This window comes from Theropithecus gelada, chromosome 11 (genome assembly GCF_003255815.1).
Source record: "Theropithecus gelada isolate Dixy chromosome 11, Tgel_1.0, whole genome shotgun sequence".
In the NCBI taxonomy this organism is placed as follows: domain Eukaryota; kingdom Metazoa; phylum Chordata; class Mammalia; order Primates; family Cercopithecidae; genus Theropithecus; species Theropithecus gelada.
This window is the reverse complement of record NC_037679.1, coordinates 8,122,596-8,142,927: the sequence shown is the minus strand read 5'-3', so window position 1 is coordinate 8,142,927 and position 20,332 is coordinate 8,122,596. Positions and strand designations below refer to the sequence as shown.

At 51.3% G+C, this 20,332-nt stretch overlaps 1 protein-coding gene and 2 non-coding genes across 3 annotated transcripts; 2 read left to right on the top strand and 1 right to left on the bottom strand.

Moving 5' to 3' along the window:
- Window positions 1-2,180: 2,180 nt before the first annotated feature.
- On the bottom strand, window positions 2,181-2,284 carry LOC112635765. The gene has a single exon (XR_003122083.1). It is a non-coding gene; the product is annotated as a U6 spliceosomal RNA (small nuclear RNA).
- Window positions 2,285-5,955: 3,671 nt separating this feature from the next.
- On the top strand, window positions 5,956-12,786 carry WNT10B (Wnt family member 10B). Its single transcript, XM_025403434.1, has 5 exons — window positions 5,956-6,365; window positions 7,241-7,354; window positions 7,459-7,721; window positions 9,475-9,848; window positions 11,578-12,786. The coding sequence occupies exons 2-5, from the start codon at window positions 7,281-7,283 to the stop codon at window positions 12,034-12,036; spliced, it is 1,170 nt and encodes a 389-aa protein (XP_025259219.1). The 5' UTR covers window positions 5,956-6,365; window positions 7,241-7,280; the 3' UTR covers window positions 12,037-12,786.
- A 4,465-nt stretch (window positions 12,787-17,251) lies between these two features.
- On the top strand, window positions 17,252-17,350 carry LOC112635713. Its single transcript, XR_003122046.1, has one exon. It is a non-coding gene; the product is annotated as a small nucleolar RNA U13 (small nucleolar RNA).
- Window positions 17,351-20,332: the final 2,982 nt, after the last annotated feature.

Here is a 20,332-nt window from a genome sequence, read left to right as displayed (position 1 = left end):
AAGTGGCTGTGTGTGTGTGTGTGTGTGTGTGTGTGTGTGTGTGTGTGTGTGTGAAGTGAGACAACATGAATATGGGTGGGAGTGAGAATGTGCTGTGTTCTGAGGGTGCATCCTCTTGTGTGTTGGTACGTGCAGAAACTCCTTGTTCTGGTGAAGGATGTGAGGAAACTTTCCAAAGAATTTTGGAATTTCGCTCAAGTCAGAAAGGGTCATGGAGTCACCTTGTCACAGTCACCGCCTGGGGCAGTGTGTCAGGAAGGTGGTGGTGATGGTTGACAGGAGACTCAGAAGCATGATTGAGGGATGCAGAGTGTCTGGATTGTGTATGGAGTGGGTGGATGAGCGTGTGCATGGGATGATTAAATATGTGTGTATATGTCATTCTGTTGCCCTTTGTACCTCGTGGCATCCTATGGTGTGTCACACTGTGGTATGTGTCAACCAGTGCATGTCATTGAGAGAGAGAGCCGAGCCTACAACCAAGATGGTATTGAGGTGAACCGAGCCTGGAGTGGCTAAGTCTCTGAGGCCTACGCTCAGAAAGGATGGGAAGTGGTGTGGATGTCCAATGTATGCATGGTGATGGAGAGGACTGGGAAGACAAGGGTTATTGCTGGCTGCATTGAACCTAGATTAGGAAACTTGTGCCTCCATGTGTTTGCTTCTCTTTGGATTTTTCTGCCACGTTTCTGTCTTCCCCCAAAGCTCTGGTTCCCACCATACTGGGATACCCAGAGTGCCTGTGACCATCTCATCCATTGTACATTTTTCTCTTCTCTCCCAGGGACTCCTACTCAGCTTCAAGGCCACTTTGGCCTCCTATTGAAGAAGTGACAGGCTGGGTGCTGTGGCTCATGCCTGTAATCCCAGCACTTTGGGAGGCCAAGGTCAGGAGATCGAGATCATCCTGGCCAACATAGTGAAATCTCATCTCTAATAAAAATACAAAAATTAGCTGGGTGTGGTGGCGTGCACCTGTAGTCCCAGCTACTCGGGAGGCTGAGGCAGGAGAATGGCTTGAACCCAGGAGGAAGAGATTGCAGTGAGCCGAGATCACACCATTGCACTCCAGTCTGGGCTACAGAGCGACTCCGTCTCAAAAAAAAAAAAAAAAAAAAAAAAAAAAAAAGAAGTGGCTGCTTTTCCCTATATGGTGAATAGGGGGCACTGCCAGCCTGGTTATCATGCCCCACCACCACACACAGATGGCCCCTGGAAGGAGGGAAGATCTTTACATCTCTTCTCTCTCCTCATTTTGCAGAATTAAGAATAGATCAGGCAGTTGTTCAAGGTCCACATCTAATAAATGAATCAATGGTAGAACCAGGTTAAAACCCAGACCAATTTGACTCAAAGCCCATGCTCTTTCGAACTTACCAGCTGCTTGCCAGTGTGCAGCAACTGCATGCTGGGAACCCTTCTCAAAATTGATAGGTTAAAATAATTTTTAGGGACTTCCTGCCTCCCTTTTGAGTTCTAGCTCTCATTTTTTTTCATCTGTCTTGTCTTTTAGGATGCCTTCTGACTGAGAAATTTCCCCAGGCCTGAACCTAGAGTCTTAAGTCCCAGAAATGACAGGATTCTCTTCCAAGGCAGGGAAATCACTCTTAGGAATAAATGTCAGGTAAGTTTCATTAATATTCCTGGGCACTTGTGTTTTAAATGGGATGTATGTTAACCCAAATGAAGCCTGATGGAAGTTATTTTATAAAGAAATGTCCTTCTTTCCCTTTTTTCTTCCCCTTTGCCCAGCCTAGTATATCTGGCCCTTCCAAGGATCCACCCCTGAGGGAAAAGGTGTAGTGGTCCAGCGTCCTCCATAGATCCAAAAGCCAGTAGTCTCTGCAGAGAGGACTCAGCATAGATGACTCAAGTAAATGGACAATGTCCCATGGGGAGCCTGTCCTTTATCTCTTATGAGTTTCTTCCCACTGGGGCCTGGGTTACAGCTTTTGGCCTGGTGGATTGATAAAACACCGTGAGGGTGGGAGGCTGGCTGGAAGATACGGAAGCCCTGTCTTTGACCACTGGTGTCAAGCAGAGGTGGGAAGACAGGAAAGGAGCCACTGTGCTTTGTTCCAACATTCCACCCACCAGGAGTAGGGGAGAAGAGGGTAAGGCCCCTAGATCTGGGTCACATTTGTTATGACCTGGCTCACATTTCTTTTTCTTTTCTTTTTTAAAATATGAAATGCTTCACAAATTTGCATGTCATCCTTGCGCAGGGGCCATGCTAATCTCTGTATCATTCCAATTTTAGTATATGTGCTGCCAAAACAAGCACCCAAATTTCTGTTTATATCAAATAATCATGATATCAACTGTCCCCTCTTTCTTTCCTGCATCATCCACTTACCTCTCTCCTGGAACATACACATAAGCATGCAGACATGCTGCAATAGTACCCATCTGAAAAACCCAAAAACTTCATTAGACCCCACGTTACTGCCCAAGATTGCTCCATTTCAGTGCTCCATTTTACTGCAAAAATCAAAAGGGTTGATTTAATTACTAGAGCCGATTTCTTTTCTTTTCTTTTCTTTTTTTTTTGAGACGGAGTTTTGCTCTTGTTGCGCAGACTGGAGTGCAGTGGTACGATCTCAGCTTACTGCAACCTCCGCTTTCTGGTTTCAAGCAATTCTTCTGCCTCAGCATACTGAGTAGCTGGGATTACAGGTGCCCACCAACACTCCCAGCTAATTTTTGTATTTTTAGTAGAGAGGGGGTTTCACCATGTTGGTCAGGCTAGTCTCGAACTACCGACCTCATGATCTGCCCACCTCGGCCTCCCCAAGTGCTGGGATTACAGGCATAAGCCACTGCGCCCAGCCCAAACCATCTTTCCTAAAACAGAAGTCTGATTAATTCATTTGTCTGCTCAAAATTTTCCAATGAGTCCCCATCTCACTCAAAGTAAAGGCCAAAATCTTTACAGGGACCTCCTTCCTAGCCCTCCAGCTTCATTGCCTACCACTCTCTTCCTTGTGAATTCCTCCTCACCAGCCCCGCTGGCCTCTTTTCTAATCCTTTGAACCAAGCACGCTCCTTTCTAAGGGTCTGTGCACCTGCTTTTCTGTCTTCTAAAATGCTCTTCCTCAGATCTCTCCATGCATTTGTTCCCTCGGTTTGTTTTCCCTCCCCCTTTATAAAATAGAATCCCACTACTAATCTCCTTTACTCTGCTTCATTTTTCTCTATATCAATTTTGACCATGGATGACTTTAAAGGCTTGAAGTTGAAAATCAGTAGCAAACCACCCCCTGGAATAGGGGTAGAGGTGAGATGTTAGAGGGGAGAGGGGCTTTGCCTTGGCTTTGGGATCTGGGAGGAAGCAGGGCACCAGGGTTGAGAGTTTGTGGGCAGAGGAGCCTACCCTCCTTTGAAGCACCCGCAGGCAGCACTGCCCCATTGGACTAGGAAGGCATAGCCCATCCATTAGGCCTGAGTAGAGAAGGGGGCAAAAATTCTGTCTAAGATAATCCCATGGATTTGTTGGGGTCGACTGCTGAAAGTGGGGCCTTCCTCAGAGTCCAGTATACAGTCGGCCCGCAGACCCTTTGGTGCCTCCAGGTGGTGGCCTATGGTGCTGCAGCAGAAGGCGCATTAGGCAGAGGGTGGGCAGCGCAGCTGAGCTCACCGCCACGGGCGCATCCATCCCTCCTGGGCCTATAATTTGGGTTCCCCAGGCCTGGCCGCCCCTATCAGCGGCTCAGCAACAGATGAGTCACCCGGGACCCCGGGCCAAGGCAAACATGGGGGGAGGAGGAGGAGGAGGCTTCCGAGGCTTTAGCCACCGCCTCAGTTGCTCGACATCCCCCAATCTCCAGGGGCCCCCACTCTTTTCTTTGACCCCCGCCCTCCAGGGCCCCAGTGTTCCTCCCACATTGCTCTTGTTACAACCTCCATCCCTAGGATAGGAAGGGCAGCCCTCCACTCTTCTCATCGAGGGGAAGGGGAACCAGCTTGCTCCTAGATCCTCCCTGCAGTGATGAAAGCCCCCCACTTTCCCCCTCCTGTCATTGGCCCCGACCCACGTCAAGGTCTCTCTGGTTCCCGTCCCTCCCCTTTCTTGGAGCTGGCCGCGTGCTTGGGGTATTAGGCAATGGGTGTGCACCCGCAACCCTCTCCAGGCCCCGCCTGTCCCACCGCCCTCTAGCTGCCTGCGGGTCAGTGCTCAGGCCAGCCGGTCGGGCTGAGGGCACTGCGGGCCAGCTCAGGCCACCCAGTCTGCCGGCCTGTGGCCTCTTGTCCCAGAGTTGGGCTTCAGTAGAGAGAAGGAGCAGGACTCTGGGTCCATGGATTTGGAACAGTCCTGCTTGGGGAGACCTAGGGTCACCAGGAAGTTGAAACCTATTGTAGTAGTTCTGTCCCTTGCCCCTTCTTGGCACCTGACTGTATGCTGGAGCTTGACAAGGGTAGAATCAGAAGGCAAAAAAAAAAAAAAAATCCCAAACCTAAGGGGGACCCAGGAGACACATGGAGAAATACAAATGTCCATGAGGTCCCCATGGAGAAGAAAGGCTTAGGCAACCTCATTCCCCTCTTCCAAGGACCTGGCAGGAATCCCAGGCTGACTGCAAGAAAAAGAATAAGGACACTGGTGGGGATCACGAATCCAGGTATAAGGATGAAAACTATAAGATGGGACTTGCAGATTCTGGTGACCTCCAAAACCACACATGGTTTGGCTCTTGTCCTCTAAATGGGAAGGAGGGTCAGGAACTCTAGGGCTCCCTTTTCCCCATCCCAAAGGTAGGGAATCAGAGAAAAGCAGCCTGGTCCAGGATGTCCAGTGTCAGAGACCATGGCACTTTCACCTCCCCAGACTGCTCATCAACCTGGCACATAAAGGTGATCTGTAAATATCCCAACAGATGTAAGTTCGCTTGATCTCCTGTCTCAGACTGCTGTGCCCGCTATCCAACAGTGACCCCTGCAGCACGGGCAGGACCTCCAGCAGCACAGACTGGAGGCTGGCTGCCCAGCAGAGCTGCAATGCCACCACCAAGAAAGAGGTGACTGTGGTTGTGGGTATCATCCCTGTGCCTCTGCTTGCTGGGGGCAGTCTGAGTCAATGTGCTTGGGGCGCGTGGGGCCAGCCGTGCCTTGGGCTGCGGTCTGGCGGGGCGGGGGGCGGCTGGAAAGCCTGGGGCCCCTCTCTGGCAAAAATAGCCCGCAGTGGTTAGAGCTTCGAGGGTGAGTCAGGCGGGAGCACGGTGGCGCCTAACCCCTTCGCTGCCACTGGATCTTCCTAAGGCGGTTTGCCTTTGCCTATGCACCCCAAGACCAGGCTCTTTCCCGGCTGCCCTTAGGCTTGGCTCAATTTTGGATCCCAAGGCCCTCCTCATCCCACAAGAAGCAAGTCTACAGCTTGGAGCAGGAATCCAGGCCACCCAATGTGCAGACCGGGGGAATCCCGAGAAGGGTAGGATACCTCTGCTGGCAAGCATCCCTGCCAGGCAAGGAAGCATCGCGGCAGGCTGATGATCTTTGGTGCTACCTGAACCTCTGCTAGGGCCAAACTCTGAGGCCAAAGCTGACTCCTCCAAAGGGGCAGGCGCAGGGCTTGGAGGTGGGTGGGAACCAAGCTGCCCAGACCTGTGCTTCTCCTGCCCACTCTGAGTACCCTAGGTGCGCTCAGGCTGTGGGTGCCACATGTGACTGTCCCACACTGAGAAGCCCAAAGACTGTCCGGCTCCATCCTCATCTTGTCAAAGGCACTTTCCAGCCACCCTGATCTTGGTGGAGAAACTGACTCAAAGAGAAGTGATGAAAGATGTGGCCACTTTGGTCCCGTTCTGGCTCCCTAGGAAGGTTACTACACCCTCCCTGCAGCCTTGGCGACCCCAGAGCAGGTGAGAGGAACTCTGGCCACCTCCTTCTTCAGTAGGGCCAAGCCTGAACCCAGGCGTCGGGGGAGAGGGGGTGTGTGTGTGTGTGTGTGTGTGTGTGTGTGTGTGTGTGAGTGCGCGCGCGCGCTGCGAGGAGGGGGAGCGGCTGCATTTGCCTGGTCAAGGCTGGGAGTGGAGAGTAGGGTGGGGAAGCCCCAGGCTCGGGGAGGGGCCGCAGCTCTGTCAGCCCGGCAGAGCCACCGTGAGCTCCGCGCCAGCAAAGCCAGAGCCCTCAGTCCTTTGCTCGCAGGCTTGCTAGCTCTCTGGATCACTCCCTCCCTTCCTCCCTCCCTTCCTCCCCGCGGCCGTGGCGGCGCTGGGGAAGCGGTGAAGAGGAGTGGCCCAGCCCTGGAAGAATGCGGCTCTGACAAGGGGACAGAACCCAACGCAGTCTCCCCACGGTTTAAGCAGCACTAGTGAAGCCCAGGCAACTCAACCGTGCCCGTCCCGGACCCCGCACCCAAACCACTGGAGGTAATTAGACCTGGGAAAGCAGGGAGGGCAGGGACGTGCACACAGGGAAGAGACAGGCACGTGTGTAGTCAGACAGACAGACACGCATCCACCCACAGAAGCACAGAGACACAGAGAGCCAGAGATATTGCTGGCAATAAAGACAGAGAGAATAAAGGAGTGCCCCCAGATTTAGAAAGCAATGAATGTGAGAGCCAAGGGGTGAGGACCAGACGGGTGCCTATGGAGGAGGGGAGCTTGTAGTTAGGCAAGGTGGGGGATAGGGAAGAGGACTCAGTCTGCGCCACAGTACCTTCTAGGAGAGAGCCAGGCTCGCCTCCCCATCTTTCCTGCACCTGGAGCCTCTCCTCTTTCCTTGCTGCTCAGGGAGGAGGCAGTGTGGGTGGGGAACTCATTCTTGGACCTTTCTCATGGAGCCTGCTTGCCCTTGATGACACCTGGAAGTGACACCCCCTTAGGTGGTGGGGAACCTCCTCCCTATCCCTCTCTCTAGCCCTGTGAGGGCGGCGAAGCTAGTCGTGGGGCCCTGGAAAAGGGAGCAGTAGACGAGGTTGTGGAGTAAGTGTTTGTGAGTCTGTGTGTCTGAGTTTGTATGTGAGTGTGTGTCTGTGTGCTGGGCGTTGTGTCTGATTGGGCAGGGTTCCAGGGGTGCTCACTTGAGTCCTGAGCTGGGACAACTCCTGGACTCTTCTTCTTTAAGACCTCCAAGCCTCAGGGACTCTGGGAATCAAGGGGTGATTCTTCTTGTTTGAGGAGGAATGAGAAGGGTCAGTAGGGTGGCACCGGTGGTTTAGGAGCCCGAAGGAGGGCATCACTTGGTTCTCCAGGCGAGCCGCCCTATTCCTGCACCCGCATCAAGTCTTCCCGTCCCGCAGGTCCTGATCGATCTGCCCACCGGAGCCTCCGGGCTTCGACATGCTGGAGGAGCCCCGGCCGCGGCCTCCGCCCTCGGGCCTCGCGGGTCTCCTGTTCCTGGCGTTGTGCAGTCGGTGAGCAGTTCGCCTTGTCTCCCAGGCCCCAGAAGCACCGACCAGGGGTGGGGAGAGTTGGAGGGGTCTGGACCCCAGACCCCAGACGCCTTCTTGGTTCCCAGGGCTCTAAGCAATGAGATTCTGGGCCTGAAGTTGCCTGGCGAGCCGCAGCTGACGGCCAACACCGTGTGCTTGACGCTGTCCGGCCTGAGCAAGCGGCAGCTAGGCCTGTGCCTGCGCAACCCCGACGTGACGGCGTCGGCGCTTCAGGGTCTGCACATCGCGGTCCACGAGTGTCAGCACCAGCTGCGCGACCAGCGCTGGAACTGCTCAGCGCTCGAGGGCGGTGGCCGCCTGCCGCACCACAGCGCCATCCTCAAGCGCGGTGAGCCTGGCTGGGCGGGTAGGCGCTGCCGCCGAGGCTAGAGGGTGGGGGGCGGACCGAGGCGCGCGGAGGCGGGAAGGAACGGGTTCGCTGCTTCGGGAGGGGCCTCTCCTGGAATTCCCCCCTCCCCCCTCAGACCCGCTCTGAGCCAGGTCTGGCCACTCGTCTGGGGCCCTGTGCGCCTAACTTCCACCTGCGTGCTGCCGGCGAGGCAGCTGGGTCCCTGCTCTCCTACCCTAGGGCCCCCCTTTCCTGCCTCCGCCCAGCTTAATCTGGGTTGCACCTGTGAGCAAGAGATGCCCCCAGTCCTGGAAGCTTCAAACGGCCCCCTATTCCCTCTCCTATTTTCTCTCCCCCCATCTTGGCTGGACAAGCCCAGGCTGGTGTCCCCAGTGTCTCAGCGGGGGTGGAGTGACGCCCCCAACCGTTTAAGGGTTAAATCTGCTCCCCTAATTGCTGGGGTTCCCAGGAGCCAAAGCTGGGAACAAAGACCCTGATGACTTTGAAGCTGGGGAGCCAGTTCCCTCCTCTGTGCTGTGGGGGCTCCAGGTGTTGCTCACCTGAGCAGGTGAAGAACGGCTGGAGAGGCAGAGAACAGGTCACTGCTGGCCTGGTCTGGGAGGCATGGCTGCCTCTCCCCATTCCCTGCTGGAGTTCACTCCCTGAGGTGTAAAGACCCATGGGGGCTCAGCCCAGAGATGGGGGCAGTGCTCTGGGGACTATGGGGTTAATAGGCAGCTGCCATCTGCAGGGGAATTCCCAAGACTTGTGCAAACAGCTTCACCCCTGGAGGGTTGGAGTTGGGGGATCAGAAGGCTGGCCCAGGAGCCCTGGATCCTGGGGTAGGAGAGGCCTGGTCTCTAAGAGGGTGCTGTCTCTCATCTTCTCAGGGCTCCGGAGAGCCCCTGCCTAAAATGAAGTGAGGGTCCCCCTCCTTCCCCACAGGGCCTGGTGTAGGGCAAGGCTTGGACACCTAAATGGTAAGCATGTTTATTTAAGTCTGGGAAAGGCTTGGCATCCTGAGCTTCTGTGACCCCCAAAACATAACAAAGAAGCCAACCTTTTAAGAGGGCCTTAGGGAAAATCACTCCCCCACCTCTCTCCTCCTCTCAGTGTTTTATAGGGTAATAGCAGGTTAGGATAAACATTAAAAGGGCAGTCTTGAAGGGCAAATATAAAACTACATCCTGGGAAGCGGAAGGGCAGCTCCATAGCTCCAGTGCTTTGGGGGTGCTAGGGTGGTGGAAGGTAGGTTGGTTAAAAGACTGACTAACCCTGAAGTGAAATTAAAAAAAAAAAAAAAAAAAAACAGAACCACAAAGGCTCTGCTGCCACCTCACCCAAGCTCCCTGCAGGGTTGGGGGAATTTCTAAGGCTTTCAGATGTAGAACTCGGTTGTACACATCTTCAAAGACCTCAGGGACTCCCTCTTAGTCATCTCCCAACTCCTCTGGGCTAGCTCTTTCATCTACACCTGAAAATCACCGACTTACAGAATGAGAATGGGCCTCAGAGATCATCTTGACCCATCGTCTCGCACCTCCCTTTAGAAATGAAGAAGTTGAGGCTCTGTGCTTTCTGTACCCTTCCTTGTCCCATGACTTTCCTCCAAATCACTCAGCTGGTAAATGGCAGGGTCAGGATTCAGTTAGGAATTTCTGGAGTTGGAGGGGGGCTGTTTATTTCTTTCTGCCTCCACACTCTCATCTGCCTGTCAACCTTACCTCCACCATCACAACCTTCTCATCCCCAGGTTTCCGAGAAAGTGCTTTTTCCTTCTCCATGCTGGCTGCTGGGGTCATGCACGCAGTAGCCACTGCCTGCAGCCTGGGCAAGCTGGTGAGCTGTGGCTGTGGCTGGAAGGGCAGTGGTGAGCAGGATCGGCTGAGGGCCAAACTGCTGCAGCTGCAGGCACTGTCCCGAGGCAAGAGTTTCCCCCACTCTCTGCCCAGCCCTGGCCCTGGCTCAGGCTCCAGCCCTGGCCCCCAGGACACATGGGAATGGGGTGGCTGTAACCATGACATGGACTTTGGAGAGAAGTTCTCTCGGGATTTCTTGGATTCCAGGGAAGCTCCCCGGGACATCCAGGCACGAATGCGAATCCACAACAACAGGGTAGGGCGCCAGGTATGTGTGTACATCTTGTCCTGGGTCTCCCCAGCTTTTGAGGCCTGGTTAGAGTTTGAGAGGCACAGGGGAATAACAGGATAAAGTGTGATGAGTGACTGACACCATCAGCAAGTCACCCAGCCTCAGTTTTATATCTGTAAAGAACCTAATGATACTTACCTTACAATGTTATTAAGACTGAGCTAGCAGGCCAGTGTGGCGGCTCACGCCTATAATTTCAGCACTTTTGGAGGCTGAGGGGGGAGGATTGCTTGAGGCCAGGAGTTCAAGAACAGCCTGAGCAATGTAGTTGACCCCATCTCTATATTTTAAAAAATTATATATAAAAACAGACTGGGCCGGGCGCGGTGGCTCATGCCTGTAATCCCAGCACTTTGGGAGGCTGAGGTGGGCAGATCACCTGAGGTCAAGAGTTCGAGACCACCCTGGCCAAGGTGGAGAAACCCAATCTCTAATAAAGTACAAAAATTAGGTGGGGTGCGGTGGCTCACGCCTGTAATCCCAGCACTTTGGGAGGCTGAGGCGGGCAGATCACGAGGTCAGGAGATCGAGACCATCCTGGCTAACACGGGAAACCTCGTCTCTATTAAAAATACAATAAATTAGCCGGGCATGGTGGCATGTGCCTGTAGTCCCAGCTACTGGGGAGACTGAAGCAGGAGAATCGCTTGAACCCGGGAGGCGGAGGTTGCAGTGAGCCTAGCTTGTGCCACTGCACTCCAGCCTGGGCGACAGAGCGAGACTCCATCTCAAAAAAAAAAAAAAAAAAAAAAAAAAGGGCCAAAACTTAGCCAGGCATGGTGGCCGGCACCTGTAATCCCAGCTACTCAGGAGGCTGAGGCAGGAGAATCGCTTGAACCTGGGAGGCGGAGGTTGCAGTGAGCCGAGATGGCTGCACTTCAGCCTGGGCGACGAGAGCAAGGCTCCATCTTAAAAAACAAAAACAAACAAACAAAAAACCAGACTGGGCCGGGCGCGGTGGCTCAAGCCTGTAATCCCAGCACTTTGGGAGGCCGAGACGGGCGGATCACGAGGTCAGGAGATCGAGACCATCCTGGCTAACACGGTGAAACCCCGTCTCTATTAAGAAATACAAAAAAAACTAGCTGGGCGAGGTGGCGGGCGCCTGTAGTCCCAGCTACTCGGGAGGCTGAGGCCGGAGAATGGCGTGAACCCGGGAGGCGGAGCTTGCAGTGAGCTGAGATCCGGCCACTGCACTCCAGCCTGGGCGACACAGCGAGACTCCGTCTCAAAAAAAAAAAATAAAAAAAAAAAAAAACCAAAAAAAAAAAAAACCAGACTGATCTAGCAAATGGTATACCCAGCATAGTGCCTCATCCTTGGCTCACTACATAGTAGCTATTATTACAGCTGCCTTCCCTACAGAATTTAGGCATGCTGTGGGCCAGACTCCCAATTTTATAAGTGCTTACAATGGAAAGAGCACTGGATTGGGTGTCAGGACAACTAGAGTTGAGTCTTGGCTCTATTACCAGCTGTTGATGGAAGACGGACAAATCACAACGCTCTAGCCTCAATTCTGTCATCATAAAATGAGGGAGTTGGCTATTAGTTAACTGCAATGTCCTTTCTATTCTGATATGCCACGTTATTCTTGCCTCCATTTGTCCCTCTCTGTGTTCTCTGTTCCCTTCCCTCTGCTGTGCCTCTGTGTTCTGTCCATTTGCTGCCCTCTGCTTCACCTCTTCTCTCCCTGATGCTCTAGGTGGTAACTGAAAACCTGAAGCGGAAATGCAAGTGTCACGGCACGTCAGGCAGCTGCCAGTTCAAGACATGCTGGAGGGCGGCCCCAGAGTTCCGGGCAGTGGGGGCGGCGTTGAGGGAGCGGCTGGGCCGGGCCATCTTCATCGATACCCACAACCGCAATTCTGGAGCCTTCCAGCCCCGTCTGCGTCCCCGTCGCCTCTCAGGAGAGCTGGTCTACTTTGAGAAGTCTCCTGACTTCTGTGAGCGAGACCCCACTATGGGCTCCCCAGGGACAAGGGGCCGGGCCTGCAACAAGACCAGCCACCTGTTGGATGGCTGTGGCAGCCTGTGCTGTGGCCGTGGGCACAACGTGCTCCGGCAGACACGAGTTGAGCGCTGCCATTGCCGCTTCCACTGGTGCTGCTATGTGCTGTGTGATGAGTGCAAGGTTACACAGTGGGTGAATGTGTGTAAGTGAGGGTCAGCCTCACCTTGCGGCTGGGGAAGAGGACTGTGTGAGAGGGGCACCTTTTCAGCCCTTTGCCCTGATTTCCTTCCAAGGTCAATCTTGGTCCCTGGAAGCTTAAAGTATCTACCTGGAAACAGCTTTAGGGGTGGTGGGGGTCAGGTGGACTCTGGGATGTGTAGCCTTCTCCCCAACAATTGGAGGGTCTTGAGGGGAAGCTGCCACCCCTCTTCTGCTCCTTAGACACCTGAATGGTCTAAGATGAAATGCACTGTATTGCTCCTCCCACTTCTCAACTTCAGAGCCCCTTTAACCCTGATTCATACTCCTTTTGGCTGGGGACTCCCTATAGTTTCACCACTCCTCTCCCTTGGATAACCCCAGGCACTGTTTGGAGCCATAAGATCTGTATCTAGAAAGAGATCACCCATTCATGTATACTATCCCCAAACTCCTCTACTGCAGCCTGGGCTCCCTCTTGTGGGATAATGGGAGACAGTGGTAGAGAGGTTTTTCTTGGGAAGGGGACAGAGTGCTGAGGGGCACTCTCCCCTGAATCCTCACAGTTGTCTGTCCAGGCCCTTAGGGAAGTTGTCTCCTTCCATTCAGATGTTAATGGGGACCCTCCAAAGGAAGGGGTTTTCCCATGACTCTTGGAGCCTCTTTTTCCTTCTTCAGCAGGAAGGGTGGGAATGGATAATTTATTGTACTGAGACTTGTTCTTGGTTCCTGTTTGAAACGAAAATAAATTAAGTTACCGGACTGGATGCAGATGGTGATGTATGTACCCACACTTGGGATCCCAGTCCATAGCTTCTTTTCTAGGTTCTTTTCTCCTACCTTCCTACACTCAATGACTTTATGTATATCCTGCTGAGTTCCACAAAGGATTTGAAATGAATCTCAGTGACTTTGTTGGCAACTTTTCCTTTGTAAAACCAGGAAGGACTCCTAGGTGGGAAGGGCTACAGTTCCAGATGTAGGCCCTATTGACTCTCTATGTGCCTCAGCTCCAGATTTCACCTTGATCACTGCCTTAGAACAAGGGCTGGCATTTTTTTTTGTTTTTTACTGTAAAGGGTTAGATAGTAAATATATTACACTTGTGATCTTTGTCCCAACTATTCAACTCTGCCACAATTACTCAACTCTGCTGTTATAGATCAACAGCAGCCATAGACCACACATAAATGAATGAGCATGGCCGTGTCCCAAAAACTTCATTCACAGAAAGGGGCTGCAAGACCAAATTTGGTCCCCTAGCTGCAGTTCGTTGACCCTTGTTCTAGACCACGAGGTTGCCTTCGTTCTGGAGTTTTTCAGTCCTAAATGTATCTCGACACTGAACTTTGACCCAAAAGAACAGGTACTTTTTCTCTGGTTCCAAAGGAGTGAACTTGGGATATAGATGCAAGACTGATGGGAAATGTATAAAAGAGATTTATATGCTTGAAATGGGAGTTTTTCCCTCTGGAAAGTAGCAAAACCAGCCATGTTCTCTCATGGAATTATCTGCAATTTTTTTTTTTTTGGTCCTTATTTATTTGACTGAGACAGGGTCTCACTTTGTTACCCAGGATGGAGTGCAATGGTGCGATCTTGGCTCACTGCAACCTCCTCCTCCTGGGTTCAAGCGATCCTTGTGCCTCAGTCTCCCGAGTAGCTGGGATTACAGGTATGCATTACCATACATGGTAATGTATGGTAAGTTTTGTATTTTTAGTAGAGATGGGTTTTCGCCATGTTGGTTGGCCAGGCTGGTCTCAAACTCCTTGCCTCAAGTGACCCACATGCCTTCGCCTCCCAAAGTGCTGGGATTACAGGCATGAACCACTGTGCCTGGCCTATTTATTATTATTTTTTTGAGACAGGATCTTGCTCTGTTGCCTTGGCTGGAGTGCAGTAACGTGATCTTGGCTCACTGCAAACTCCACTTCTTGGGCTCAAGCAATCCTTCCACCTCAGCCTCCCAAGTATCTGGGACTACAGACACACGCCACCATGCCTGGCTAATTTTGTGTGTGTGTGTGTATTTTTTTGTAGAGAGAGGGTTTCACCATGTTGCCCAGGCTGGTCTTGAACTCCTGACCTTAAGCGATCTGCCCATCTCAGCCTCCCATGACCTTCCTCATTTAGAGCTCTTTTGTATTTCATCTTAGTAAAATAATTCCTTTATCTTTTAAGAGATAACCTCAACTAAACAGAAAAGGATTTATTTTTATTTATTTATTTATTTATTTTTGAGATGGAGTTTCACTCTTGTTGCCTAGGCTGGAGTGCAATGATGCAATCTTGGCTCACTGCAACTTCCACCTGTCTGGTTCAAGCAATTCTCCTGCCTCAGCCTCCCAAGTAGCTGGGACTACAGATGCGTGCCACCACACCTGGCTAATTTTTCTATTTTTAGTAGAGATTGTGTTTCACCATGTTGGCCAGGCTGGTCTCAAACTCCTGACCTCAGGTGATCCGCCCGCCTCAGTCTCCCAAAGTGCTAGGATTACAGGCATGAGCCACTGTGCCTGGCCCTAGCCCAACATCTTTGAAAACAAACTGTTATCGGGCCGGGCACAGTGGCTCACGCCTGTAATCCCAGCACTTTGGGAGGCCGAGGCAGGTGGATCACGAGGTCAGGAGATCAAGACCATCTTGGCTAACACGGTGAAACCCTGTCTCTACTAAAAATACACAAAAAAAATTAGCTGGGCATGGTGGCGGGCGCCTGTGGTCCCAGCTACTCGGGAGGCTGAGGCAGGAGAATGGTGTGAACCCAGGAGGCGGAGCTTGCAATGAGCCAAGGTCGCGCCACTGCACTCCAGCCTGGGTGACAGAGCGAGATTCCGTCTCACAAAATAAAAAAATAAATAAATAAATAAACTGTTATCTTTCTTTCTTTCTTTTTTTCAGATGGTGTCTTGCTCTGTCTTCCAGGCTGAGTGTAATAGCTCAATCTCGGCTCACTGCAACTTCTGCCTCCCAGGTTCAAGCGATTCTCAGCCTCCTGAGTAGCTGGGATTACAGGTGCCGGCCACCACACCGAGCTAATTTTTGTATTGTTTAGTAGAGACAGGGTTTTGCCATGTTGGCCAGGCTGGTCTCAAACTCCTGACCTCAGGTGATCCATCCGCCTTGGCCTCCCAAAGTGCTGGGATTACAGGCGTCAACCACCAAGCCTGGCCTAAACTGTTATCTTTCTAAGATTCAATGCAGAAAAGGAATATGCATCACACATTTAGAACTTCACAAATGACTGTACACTTTATGCGGCTGCCAGATGCTGACTCTAACAGGTTGTTTCTTTGGCCAGAGAATGTAGAAATAGTTCTCTCCACTTCTCTAGACAACAGACACTTCTGCTATCCAAAGTACCCTCAAAATCAGATGAAATGAGAGTAGCACCAAGGTAGTGAGGACATTGAGGAGTATTAGGTTAGGGCAGTACTTTTTTTTTTTTTTTTTTTTTTTTTTTTGAGACAGGGTCTTAGGGTCTCTCTCTGTCACCCAGGCTGGAGTGCAGTAGCATGATCTTGGCTTACTGCAACCTCCACCTCCTGGGCTCAACCGATCCTCTTGCCTCAACCTTCTGAGTAGCTGGGAATACAGGCGTGCACCACCAGGCCCAGATAATGTTTGTATTTTTAGTAGAGATGGGGTTTCGCTATGTCGTCCAGGCTGGTCTTGAACTCCTGGACTCAAGCTATCAGCCCTCCTCTGCCTCCTAAAGTGCTGGGATTACAGGTGTGAGCCACTGTACCTGGTCGACAGTTTTGTTTGTTTTTCGTCTTGTTTTTAAGAGATAAGAGTCTTGCTATGTTGCCCAGGCTGGTCTCAAGCCCTTGGACCCAAGCAATCCTCTTGCCTTGGTCTCCCAAAGTATTGGGATTACAGGTGTGAGCCAATGTGTTCAGCCAGTACTTCTTTTTAAATTTAGAGTCAGTGTCTTGCTCTGTTACTCAGGCTGGAATGCAGTGGCAAGATCACTGCAGCCCTGAACTCCTTGACTCAAGTGATCTTCCAGCCTCAGCCTCTCAGAGTGTTGGGATTTACAGGCTTCAGTCACCACACTGGGCTCTAGGGCAGAACTTTATGGCCAAATTTTATGTCCTGGATTTCCACTTGAGCATTGAGAATTCTGGGTTTGGAAATTTGATGGAGACAGAAGAAATCCCATCCTTACTTCAGGCACTTACTGAACCTAGTGTGTGTGGAAGGAAGAGGGGATGCACTTAGAATGGGCATAGGATATAAGAGAATAATGATAAAGAATATTTATACTCAGAATTTCTCACACTCAGGATGAGAAAGGAGAATCTCTAACAGAGTCACAGCATGATTATTTCAGCTTTTTCCTGTTTCCTTCCTTTGTACTTTGGGTCCTTCTTTCCTTTCTAGCATTCCCTCTTCTTTCATCAGATACACACTGTGGCAGACTTAAGCCCCAAACCACAGCCTTGACAAATTCCAAATGGATTTTGTCAGCAAGGCCAACACACTCCTTCGCCACTTCCTAGCCCTGCTCCTAGCACATGCGCTGGGCTCAGACCCAGGCCTGGGGTCAGTGACAGGGTTGGAGTATGCAACCCACAGAGTTGGTGGCTACAATTTCAGCTTTTACTAAGCTCCAATGGCAGCCAGAGGGAGGGAGAAAGGTTGATGAACTGTAAGGCGGGCCTCTTGTCCCTCTTCAGCTCTAGATGAGTTCTACTCCTGCTGGCCTTTACCAAGTGGTTGGGAAGTTGCAGGGGGCAGTGGCCAGCTAATTGCCAGCTGGGCAGCACTCCTCCTATCTCTGCTCCTGTTTGCTCCATGGGCAGCCCACTCTGATGCTGCAACAGACACTTTCTTCTTCAGACTCCAGACAGGTGAAGGACAGAAGTGCTGGGAGATTCTCTAGTTCCATTAATCAGTCCTGACTAACATACCATGGTACCTGCTGCTTACTACATTAGACTGTCACCATTTCCATCCTTCTGTTGCACTGGGGATACAACCTTGAGAAGATCTGAAGCACTGGGCAGGAATATCAACAGGTTCCACCTCCTTGTCCGAGTTCCACAAGGCATGTGCGTGTGGTAAGGGTACTAGGGAGGTTTTATAAAGCATAGTTTTGGTGGACAGTGTGGGGATAACCTGGTTGAGTGTTACTAGAAATTTCTAGAGAAAGAAATGCAAGAGTAATCACATGGAAATATCAAAAGACCCACTCTAGGAGTAATAATACTGGAGGAAGATCCTTTTGTAGTTCATAAGCATAATGACTGGGTGTTCACACACACGTGAGATGTGCTACCCTCAAACCTTGTTACATTGGCACACTATCCATTTGACATAAACAACAACAACAAAATACTGGAGGTGTCTTTTGCCCTTAAAAACACAGAGCTGGGCTAAGCGCAGTGGCTCATGCCTATAATCCTAGCACTTTGGGAGGCCTAGATAGGAGGACTGCTTGAGCTCATGAGTTTGGCCTGGGCAACATGGCAAAACCTGTCTCTACAAATAGCATAAAAATTAGCTGGGTGACTGGGCATGGTGGCTCACACCTGTAATCCCAGCACTTTGGGAGGCCAAGGCGGGTGGATCACCTGAGGTCAGGAGTTCAAGACCAGCCTGACCAACATAGTGAAACCCTGTCTCTACTAAAATATAAAAATTAGCAGGGCGTGGTGGCACATGCCTGCAATCCCAGCTACTTGGGAGGCTAAGACAGGAGAGTTGCCTGAACCCAGGAGGCAAGGGTTGCGGTGAGCTAAGATTGTGCCACCGCACTCCAGCCTGGGCAACAAGAGCAAAACTGTCTCAAAAAAAAAAAAAAAATTAGCCAGGCATGGTGGCGTGCACCTGTAGTCCTAGCTACTTGGGAGGCTGAGGTGGTAAGGATCATTTGAGCCCAGGAGGTTGAGGCTGCAGTGAGCCGACTGCGCCACTGCACTCCAGCCTCAGCAACACAGCAAGACCCAATTTCTTTTTTTTTTGAGATGGAGTCTCACTCTGTTGCCCAGGCTGGAGTGCCGTGGCGCGATCTCGGCTCACTGCAAGCTCCACTTCCCGGGTTCACGCCATTCTCCTGCCTCAGCTTCCCGAGTAGCTGGGATTACAAGCGCCCACCACCACGCCTGCCTAATTTTTTGTATTTTTAGTAGAGACGGGGTTTCACCATGTTAGCAAGGATGGTCTCGATCTCCTGACCTTGTGATCCACCTGCCTCGGCCTCCCAAAATGCTGGGATTACAGGCTTGAGCTACCCCACCTGGCCAAGACCCAGTTTCAAAAACAGAAAAAAAAAAAAAAGAAAAAAAAAGCAAAAACAAACAAACAAAACCACCAACAAAAACCCACACCACAGAACTGCCCAGCACAGTGGCACATGTCTATAGTCCCAGCTATTCAGGAGGCTGAGAAGGAGGATCACTTGAACCCAGGAATTCAAGACTGTAGTGTGCTATGATCGCTCCTGCGAATAGCCACTGCACTCCAGCCTGGGCAACATAGTGAGACCCTGCATCTTAAAAAAACATAGAGATGTGGCTCACGCCTATGATCCCAGCACTTTGGGAGGCCGAGGTGGGTGGATCACGAGGTCAGGAGATGGAGACCATCCTGGCTAACACAGTGAAACCCTGTCTCTACTAAAAATACAAAAACGTGGCCGGGCATGGTGGCACACACGTGTAGTCCCAGTTACTCGGGAGGCTGAGGCAGGAGAATCGCTTGAATCTGGGAGGCAGAGGTTGCAGTGAGCCAAGATTGTGCCACTGCACTCCAGCCTGGGTGATAGAGTGAGACTCCATCTCAAAAAAACACAACACAACAAAACAAAAAAACCCCACAGAGATTAGCAGAGCAATGGCCCTTAACAGCAGTGCCCAGGACATATAATTCCTTGTTATAAACAGGTTCCTTGTTATGCATCTCATCCCTTACCATCTTAAATTAAGGTCCCCTTGGCTTGACATTCTAGGGTCATGTTATCAGGTTAACATAAGAGAGAAAACAGACTGAGTTAAGGGACTGGTAAGTGCATACACCAGGGATTGATGAGGACAAGGAGATCGATGTATATGGCATCTACCAGCTTTTTTTGTTGTTGTTGTTTTGAGACAGAGTCTTGCTCTGTCACCTAGGCTGGAGTGCAGTGGTATGATCCCGGCTCACTGCAACCTCCGCCTCCCAGGTTCAAGTGACTCTCTGGCCTCAGTGCAAGTAGCTGGGATTACAGGTGTGTGCCACCATGCCCAGCTAATTTTTGTATTTTCTGGTAGAGACAGGGTTTCACCACATTGGCCAGGATGGTCTCAAACTCCTGACCTTAAGTGATCTGCCCACTTCAGTCTGCCAAAGTGCTGGGATTACAAGTGTGAACACAGGGCCTGCCCCAGCTTAGTTCTTCTTGGAAGCAAGAAAACAAACAAACAAAACCAACCAAGGCAATAAATTCATAAGAGCAACAATTTTGGCTCAAGCCTTAGGGAAGAGCCATGTGTTCGTTCTCTTATACTGCTGTAAATGAGAAGAGAGGGCACTTAGAGAACCTTCTATTGGCCGGGCGCGGTGGCTCACGCCTGTAATCTCACCTACTCAGGAGGCTGAGGCAGGAGAATCGCTTGAACCCGGGAGGCAGAGGTTGCAGTGAGCCGAGATGGTGCCATTGCACTCCAGCCTGGGCGACAGAGCGAGATTCCGTCTCAAAAAAGAAAAAAAAAAAAAGGAATCTTCTGTCCTTAGCATTATTAGTGCCCTTCTATCACAGCTATGATAGTTTCAAGGCAGTTCTGCATATCTAGAGGTGCAAAACGGAGTGTGAGGGAAGTAGGGGTAGGTAGGAAGCAAGAAATACGGGTGCAAAGTCCTTCACCTTTCCTTGGGATACTAAAATCCCTACTCATCTAGGCACACTTCCTCAAACCACACTTCTGAATATTAGGCTTCTACTCTCTGTCTTTCAAGTTCCAACTTCTTAACTGGCCCAGAGTCCAGCTGTTTTCCTTCAGCCTCTTAAGTTTATCACTCTCCTTCCTCTTCCTTATGGGAAAGGATCTCTTGATTCAGACCCCAGAGTAATCTAGTCTCAGGAATAGTGAGCAACAGCAATGGTGCAGTGAGGGATCTCAGGGGATTGCAGTTAGCCCAGATTAAGAAATAAAGATGGTCTGCCTGGCTAAGGCAGACCACAGAAACAACTGTTCGTTCACCCATATCCCGATGCTGCCTTTGCCCGAGGAGCCCCTGGGCCCCTCAGCCCAGCCCGTCTCCAACGCAGCCAACTTGCCGCCTCAGTCCTTAAATTCCAGGCACAACCCAGGAGCTTGGG

What these genes read in the sequence shown, in the direction of transcription:
- WNT10B (XM_025403434.1), top strand. Translation starts at nt 7,281, where the DNA reads ATGCTGGAGGAGCCCCGGCCGCGGCCTCCGCCCTCGGGCCTCGCGGGT. An exon ending in TTCCTGGCGTTGTGCAGTCG is followed by an intron (nt 7,355 to 7,458) that starts GTGAGCAGTTCG and finishes CTTGGTTCCCAG; the next exon opens with GGCTCTAAGCAATGAGATTC. An exon ending in ACAACAGGGTAGGGCGCCAG is followed by an intron (nt 9,849 to 11,577) that starts GTATGTGTGTAC and finishes CTGATGCTCTAG; the next exon opens with GTGGTAACTGAAAACCTGAA.